The sequence below is a fragment of the Hakea prostrata genome, chromosome 1 (assembly GCF_041222555.1).
Source record: "Hakea prostrata isolate BN-2017 chromosome 1, UWA_Hpros_2, whole genome shotgun sequence".
NCBI lineage: Eukaryota > Viridiplantae > Streptophyta > Magnoliopsida > Proteales > Proteaceae > Hakea > Hakea prostrata.
Window position 1 is genome coordinate 68970946 of NC_142600.1, and position 8796 is coordinate 68979741.

Here is an 8796-nt window from a genome sequence, read left to right on the forward strand (position 1 = left end):
ACAGTCGAACCAAAATGAACTAGATGATTATAGAGATTGATCCACCGCCCCAAGAGCCCGGAAGAAAGAGACAATAACAGTACATTAAGGTCAACGGAGGGTAGTAGGATGGTTAGGACCCCCCCGGAGCCCCCCCCCCCCCCCCCCAAAAAAAAAACCCCCCAAAAAAAAAAAAGAACATTAAGAAACAGCGAGTCCTTAAGAACAAAGGGGTGCAAGGATTTCTTCAACCCTGTTCTTATAATACTCCTCAATTGGGATCCTTCCTGCGACACCCTCGCCGAATCGATATGGACTAAGTCCTTCTAAGTTGCTACAGAACGAGCCCTTGAAAGCCTCGAGAGCACCGGGCACGGCGAGGCAGAGAAGGCCAACAGGGTGAGAAATTGAGATGAGTGCAGGGAAGGCGCGAAGTGGGGGGCCCACCATGATAGAGTGAGATTCTCAGCTCTCCCAGCAGATGCATGTACAAATAAATTCCCCAGCAGACGCACCAAAAGTTCTCGAGTGGCTCTCTTTATCTTTGGGTATAAAAATCTCGAGTGATTCAAATCTACCATGGCTCAGGTTCTTATTTTCTGATGGCGATGCAGAAACCATGCGATAATAGAACAGCCTATACTGCGCTGGGGGCAGCGAGCCTCGTATCTGTGGAGTAACAGACACCGCAAAGAGAAAGCTGCTGCGCCCTCAACAATAATCCATTAAGAAGATACGCCTACAGGCCACAAAGCTGCAACCGGCAAAATCGCCGTGGACAATGGCTCGACGTGGCACGCCAACCCAAACCGCAAATAGCCCACAGACCCAACGGGCCACACCAGCATGAAACAGAGCCGCCGAGGAACAAGCTTTGAGGAAGGCGAATGACCAAACAATACCCAACGCAACCATGTATTTCACGGAATAAAATAATGCCCTTCAACGGCCCCAGCCTCGCATTGTTCTCTCCATCATCTTCCTTGTCTAGCAAACAGACCAAGCACGGAGCAGACGGGCCAAGGGGTTTAACGAAAACTGCAGATTATGTGAGGTTGAAAACAGGGAGCGCCCAAATGGGGAAAACTGGGGAAGGAAAACGGGGATCAAGCAAGTGAGCCACCAATCACGGTTCGTGTGGTCGAACGCTGTCCAACAGCGAGTTAGCCACAACCAAGTCAAAGTCACTTAAAATGACTTTTATTGCACATGTTGAAAATTAATGGTGAAGGTTTAATCCAAGCTTAAAATAGTACCGTCCTGCTTGGGGCAATGCCACGCGCCCCCATCCTCTTCTTCTTGTACTTCACCGGGCTTAATAAAATTCCTTTGAAAAATAAAAAACTATCTATCTTCTTGTACAGTTGTAACAAAAAAAGAAAAGGAAAGAGAAGAAAACTAAGATCGTCCAAGATTAACAATAATAATGACGTAAAGAACTAATAATCTGCTACAGATTATTCGTCTTTGGGCTTCTTTCTCATTTCGAAGGCTCATTTCGGTTCCTCAACTTTTAACGGAGGGATGTTTGGCCAAATCTTTTTTTGTTAAGATGTTTGGCCAAATCTTACCATGTCCCGTTTCTTCGATTCGCTTTTTTCTTCCCCAACGCCGGTTGTTTCTGTTAACAGTTTGTAATGTTGCATCAATAGAGGAGTTCCGGAATAAATTTTGAAATAATTGCTAAGCATGGTTTGCAGTTTCAATCTATTTCTTTGGTCGTTCATCTCTCTTCTTGCTTTTTGGGTGTAAAGGTTTGCCATAACAATACATGATGGTTTCGAGTTGAGCTAAAACAAAATTTAAATTTACCCCACGATAGTTCCGACAATGGTTCAACAGTGATTTTTGTAGAGTGAAGGACAAAGATAGGTAAATGGAATCCCACCTGTACAATTGATAGAAATATGGCATGTGAGTATTTTAATAATATCAAATGTATTAAATAACTTAAGGAGTATTTTGTTCTTTTTCATTTTTAAAATTTTAAAAAATTTTATCACTAAAAGACCGTGTTAATTGTTGTGAGACTTAAACATAATTTATTACACTAAGGGGATGCAACATTAGTTTGTGTTATATTAAGAGGACTTGAGTGTAAAACAACTTTTTTAAGTAAAAAAAATAATAAATCATACTATAAATTTAAAAAAAATTAAAAAATACAGGACAAATATTAGGGTGAATTGACTTTATTCTTAAGATACTTTTTTCGAAAACTGATTAGGAAGATTTTTTTTTGTTCAAGGGATAGGAGACTCTCAGTTGCTTCTTTTTCTTTTTGTTTTTTTTGTCCGAATTTTTTTTTCATGGTGCCCATTTAAGTAGGACCTAGATTAGTAAATTCTTGAGTGTCCACTTTTGGTGTTTTTCAAAATATCAAGTTATCTAGTGTTAACCTTTTTGTTAACTTTGAAATTGAAATTATTATTAGGAAAATATAAGTTATGATTTTTACAAACCTCATACACTTAATTTTTTTTTTCAAATTTAGAAGAAAACTCATTAGTTTACTCGATTCATCACCCCTCCCTTTGCTTTGCTGGTGACCACCGGCAACCACCACCACCTCCCACTACTGGAAAAGAGAAAACGAACATCAAACTCAGCTAAAGATTTATGAAGATTAATTCGTTAATCCGGTTGAACTATTTAAACCTAATGTGTTCAAGATATTTATAGAAGTTGAGAACGAACCAGAGTATTCTTAACTAGATAGGCTACTTTTAGGAATCAAATATAGGTGATTTAATGAATTTTGTCCAATCCTAGAGATCAGTTCGAAAAACTTACTTCCATCGTGATGATGTCCATTGTGCAATGAATTGATTTGGTTGGAAGTCCTTATAACAGGTGTCAAAAGAAGCTTTTAAATTTAGGGTGTAGGGGAAACTTCCAAAAGAATTTCCACCAAGGGCGCAGAGAGCCATGTCAGTCATCAATTCTTTATTTTGACAACTCATTTCTGCTAGCTTGGCTGAAAAGCTTCCATTGCAAGAGAGAAGTGAAAGACAGGAGTCATTTCTCCAGTTAAGGTGTAGAGTTATAAGAAGAGTAAGGTAAGGTTGATTGTGGGTAAGGAGATACTCCCTTAGTCGATCCGAGTTTGTGACTTGTGCAATTGTAGCATTTCTTGCCCAAACATCATAGTTATGTGGTTCTTGGATTTGTGTGAAAATTTGTTGATTGCCATGGAGCTGTTGTATCCATGGGTCGAACCATAAGGATGCTTCCATTCCATTGCTGACTTTTCTCGCCACCATTTTCTTTAGGAAGGGTAAGATGCTGTAGATGTTGTTCCAAGTCCATGAGCCCTTTTTTGAGTGTACTTTCGGATTGAAGGGGGAGGTATTTGAAAAGTATCTAGCCTTGAGAGTTTGGGCCCACATTGCTTCTTGGTTGGTAAGCATTCTCCATCCTTGTTTCAAAAGAAGAGCAGTATTCATATCCTCCATTCTTTTGAATCCTAGGCCTCCATGTTCTTTAGGGAGACAGCATTGGTTCCATGATATGAGTGTGAGCTATTTTTGTTTATCAGGATGCCCAAGCAAGAATTTTTGTCACGAGGAGTCAATTTTCCTACAAAAAAGTAATGGGGAATTTGAAAAATTGCATATGATAGAGGGGTTGCGAGTGGAAAACTAATTGAATTAATACTCCCCTGCCAGGATATGAGAGATTTGTCACTTTCCAATAAGCCATATTTTTCTGCATTTTGTGGAGGATGAATTGTAAAGGTTTAGATTTTGCTCTCCCGGAAAGAGATTTGTTCCTAAGTTGGTCACATCTTTGTTCATCTCCTTGATGTCGAGGGTAGAGAGGATTGATTGCTTACGTTGTGGTGAAACATTTCTACTGAAGAAAGCTTCACTTTTGACAAAGTTTATTTCTTGCCCTGTTATATCCGAAAATAAATCTAAAATTGCTTTTAGGATCAGCGAGTCCTCTTTTTCTACACAACAAAAAAGGAGAATATTATTAGCGAAAGAAAAGTGTGAAATTTCAAAGGCCCTTCTTGCAACCTTAATCCCATTGAAGGGGTTGAGGGATATGTACTCATTTACCAATCTATAAAGGATCTCCATAATCAGGATGGAAAGATAAGGGCTGAGGGGGCATCCTTGTTGCAATCCTCAAGAACTAGAGAACCAAAGGTTTGAGCTGCCATTAAGCTTAGTAGAGAAAGAAGAGGTGGAGATAAGGGAGTGGATGAGGTCACACCATTTTTGGTTGAAGCCTAGAAAATAGAATAATTTGGTTAAGCCCCCCATTCAACCCTATCAAAAGCCATAGACATATCAAGTTTAAGAGCCATGAAGCCAGTTTAACCTTTGATATTTCACATAAAGGGGAAGATCTCTTGTGCCAAGAAGATGTTGTCATAAATTTGTCTGAAATCCCATAAGAGAGGTTTTAGTCTTGAAGCCAAGAGTTTGGCCAACATTTTGTAGTTAAGGTTGCATAAGCTAATAGGCCTAAAATCAGTTAACAAAGTTGGGCTGATGTTTTTTAGGGATAAAACATAGAAGGGTGTGATTGACTCCAAAGGGTAAGGTACATGTGGAAAAGAAGGAGAGAACAAAATCATATAGATCATTTTTATTAAGTCCCAATGTTTTTGATAGAACCAAGCTGTAAAGCCATCAAAGCCAAGGGCTTTGTGTGGACCTAAAGAGAAAACCACTTTTTTCAATTCCTTCAAAGATGGGGGAGTAGAGCAGCCAATAGATCATTAGAGGGTAAATGCGGAAATAAACATTCAATAAAGGAGTGATCTAAAGGGTTATTTAAGGAAAATAAGTTTCGCATGAAGCTAGAAAAAGCAGAAGCAATATCAGTAGGGGACGAGATTGACTTTCCATTGTATTCCAAAGATTTTATATTTCTTTTGCGAAGATGGATTTTAGAGGAAAGATGGTAGAATCGTGTATTTTAGTCCCCATCAGCTATGTATTGGCTTCGAGACTTTTGAAGCCAAAATTGCTCTTCAGCCATCAAAGAACATTCCAAAGTTGTCAAGTAAGCTCATTGGAGTAAAGTTTGAAGTGATTGAAGGCCTTTGCTACTTCATTATTGTTGCATTCATTATTCACTTGGGCACTCATCATCATTGCATCACACTCACACAAAGGGTAAAGTGTCACACCCTTTGTTAAGTAATATCCTCCATCTCCTACATTGTATTGTTGTTCAATTCTAGTCTAAGTTGATTAGAATTGGCAGATGATGCTCTTGCCCTATTGAATATAGATTGTAAGGGTTTGATCTCTACCCATTGTATTGAAAGAGAATCACTAGTGGAATACTCTCTTATGGACAAGAGTTTTTTTTGGTAATCCTAGACAAGAGATGAGTGAACGTAGACTTGCAAAGTCGAACCACTATAAAATACTTATCTTGTGGTTGATTGCATTACTTTAATCTCTTTGAAATTTACAATTTATCTTGTATTTGCAATTAAACTAAAAAATTAGGCAAATCCACTAGTTGTAACCTATTCACCCCCTCTAGGTTGCTTTAACAAAAAGGGAAAAAAAAAAAAAAGAGTCGAGAAGAGAGAGAATTAAAATGGAGAAAGAGTGAGAGAATACTTGATGGTGGAGAAGATTTAGGAATAAACTCCTAATCTTTAACATTTCCAAGTTTTTCATAAATGAGGAAAGATGAGAAATGAGTGAATAAATAGGATTGGAAAGAGAGAATAAATAGAGAGATTTTAGGGATTATGAGTTAGTTTCAAATTGGACTATGGATTTTTATTTTTTATTTTTTTGGGTACAACGGAACTTTTATTTTTATATATATAAGGGATAGGGTATTACATATGCCAACAGCAAGAGTTGAACCCACAACCTTTTCGCTAAACGGTGTTGGTCTTACCAATCGAGCAACCTTGTGTTTTAAATTGGACTAGATTTTTTCTTCCTTGAAAATAGGAATTCGATTGTAACCATTGGATAATTATTGAAAATGACTTCTATGCCTATCATCTTTTCCTTAATTTTTTTCAATATTTTTATTTTTATTTTGGAGGGGGAGGGGGCAAATAGTGATATTTGAAGAGAAAAATTAGGTTGTAACCCCATTGAATGATTATTGAGAATGACTTCTATGCCTGTCATCTTTTCTTTAATTTTTTTTCAATATTTTTATTTTTATTTTTATTTTGGAGGTGTTGGAGGGTGGGGGAGGCCGATAGTGATATTTGAAGACTAAAATTAGGAACAACTACGGAAGGTAACTAAAATGTTTAAAAAAAGTGGGGGCCTACCATGGTCCCAACGTAGCTCTGCTTCTGCTTTTACCCATCGTTTTCCTCCTTTCATCGCTAGAGGTATTTTTTTCAACTAAAAAACTTGTGAAAAGAAAAATCCTTAAGTCTACATTAAGAGTAGAGCCCACAACACCTTGTTAGGTAAACATTAGAACCACTAGAGAAGCCTAAGCTAGAACTCAACATAATGATTCGATTTTCAAAAATAAAATCCGAGTGAGAAGTCGCGTCTTCTCATTTCCTAACCATCCCTATGAATTGTAAATTTGATATGTTTTTTGTAAGTAAAATAGATATTTATATTAGGTTTTCATGTTTCTTGAGTTAAAAAAAAAATGTCCAATACAAAATAGGAGGGATGTTCCACCATTCCCTAATTAAAAAGAATAATCTCAATAATTCACATAAACATTATTTGACTTATTAACAAACAAAAACTAAGGACTCGAACCCTACCATGAGTTTCAATTTCCTGGTCCCTAGCGATCCCCATCCGTCTCAATTTCATCATGATTTTGGGGCTTATCGAACTCCCCATGATCATTACCAAGAAAAAACAAGTTGCTCAGGAGACATTAATATTGGTATTTCTGGCAAGAAGTTAATGGTCACTATTCGCATTATCTTCTGTCTGTCTGTCTCTTAAATAGAAGACATGATTCGGTCATGGCTGATGCGAAGTGTGGAGTGGATGAAGTATAAGTCACTCCTTCGCGATAACAGATCAGACCAAACGATTCTAGCTCTCTGGTTTCGTCGCTTAGCCAGGAATCATGAGCTGCTTCTCTGATCTTACGTGGTTGTGGTGGGAGGCAAACGATCAGAAAGACCGGTTCATCGCTTCCCTCCTTCTCGTCGTCATCATCTTCTGGTGTGTATGGTTGCTCAACAAGTCAAGAAACCAAAACCCTCCATTACCACCAGGGCCGCGACCACTGCCGCTCGTAGGGAACTTCCCTTTCCTTGATCCTGAGCTGCACACTTACTTCACCAAGTTAGCTCAGACTTACGGTCCCATCTTCAAGCTCCAACTCGGCAACAAGGTGGGTATTGTAGTGAGCTCACCCTCACTAGCTAAAGAGGTCCTCAAAGACCAGGACGCCACCTTTGCCAACCGTGACGTGCCTGTTGCAGGACGTATCGCCACGTACGGCGGCCTCGACATTGCTTGGAATCCATACGGACCTCAGTGGCGGCTGCTACGGAAGATATGCGTTAGCGAAATGCTCAGCAACGCCTCCCTCGAGGCAGCTTACAGCCATCGCCGCCATGAAGTCCGTCGGATCGTTAGCTTTATGTATAGCAATTCTGGATCTCCAGTCAACATAGGCGACCAGATGTTCTTGACAGTTCTCAATCTTATCACCAATATGTTATGGGGTGGCACAATCAAGGGCGACAAGCAACAGAGCGTTGGTGCTGAGTTTAGGCAAGTCGTCGGTGAGATGACTGCGCTTCTGGGTAAGCCCAACATCTCGGATTTCTATCCCAGTTTGGCTCGCTTCGATCTGCAGGGCGTGGAAAGAGACATGAAGGCTTTGGTGGTGCGATTGGACCAGATATTCGACTCAGTCATTGATCATCGGCTAAAGATGGACGTAGAGGGACGAGAGGAGTCTCATAATTTTCTCCAATTTCTTCTCAAGCTCAAGGACGAAGCAGATTCTCACACGCCTTTCACCATGCTCCACCTCAAGGCCTTGCTTATGGTAACGCTTAATCTCTGCTAATTAATAAAGTTGATGGCTATAGCTAATTAATTAATTAACAAACTGATCGAACCTGCAGGACATGGTGGTGGGTGGCACTGATACGACTTCAAACACAGTGGAGTGGGCGATGGCCGAACTGATGAACAAACCAGACAAGATGAGGATGGTTCAAGAAGAGCTGGATGAGGTGGTGGGAAAAGAAAGCGTAGTTGAAGAATCTCATCTTCCCAGACTCCGTTACCTGGCTGCGGTGATGAAAGAGGTGCTCCGTCTACACCCAGTACTGCCGCTGTTGGTTCCTCACTGCCCAAGCTCATCCAGCACAGTCGCTGGTTATACTGTTCCCAAGGGTGCCAGGGTATTCATAAATGTATGGGCGATTCAAAGGGATCCATCCGTATGGAAGAACGCTTCCACATTTGAGCCAGAGAGGTTTCTCAACGACAAATGGGATTATAGTGGCAACAATTTTAACTACTTCCCATTTGGGTCTGGAAGAAGAATATGTGCGGGAACACCAATGGCCGAAAGGACAGTCTTGTTTGCACTCGCATCGCTGTTGCACTCTTTCGACTGGAGACTGCCTGAAGGTGTTACAGAGGTTGATCTTTCTGAAAAATTCGGGATTGTGTTAAAGGCAGCGACACCACTACTTGCAGTTGCCTCACCAAGATTGCCGGATAGAGCTTTATATTTGGGATAGAGCTTCAGTGGGATTCACATGGATTCACCTCCCATCCTCTGTAATTCCTTTCCCTACAATTCCCTATAATTCCCTCTTAAGATTGTGCCACGTGGCATCAGATAATACAGCGGTCATCCAATTCTAAA

The 8796-nt window shown here is 40.0% G+C and overlaps 1 protein-coding gene across 1 annotated transcript; it reads left to right on the forward strand.

The window, feature by feature from the left end:
- The first annotated feature begins 6994 nt into the window (after window positions 1-6994).
- Window positions 6995-8796, forward strand: LOC149029613 (geraniol 8-hydroxylase-like). Its single transcript, XM_089151113.1, has 2 exons — window positions 6995-7962; window positions 8042-8796. The coding sequence occupies exons 1-2, from the start codon at window positions 7027-7029 to the stop codon at window positions 8666-8668; spliced, it is 1563 nt and encodes a 520-aa protein (XP_089007239.1). The 5' UTR covers window positions 6995-7026; the 3' UTR covers window positions 8669-8796.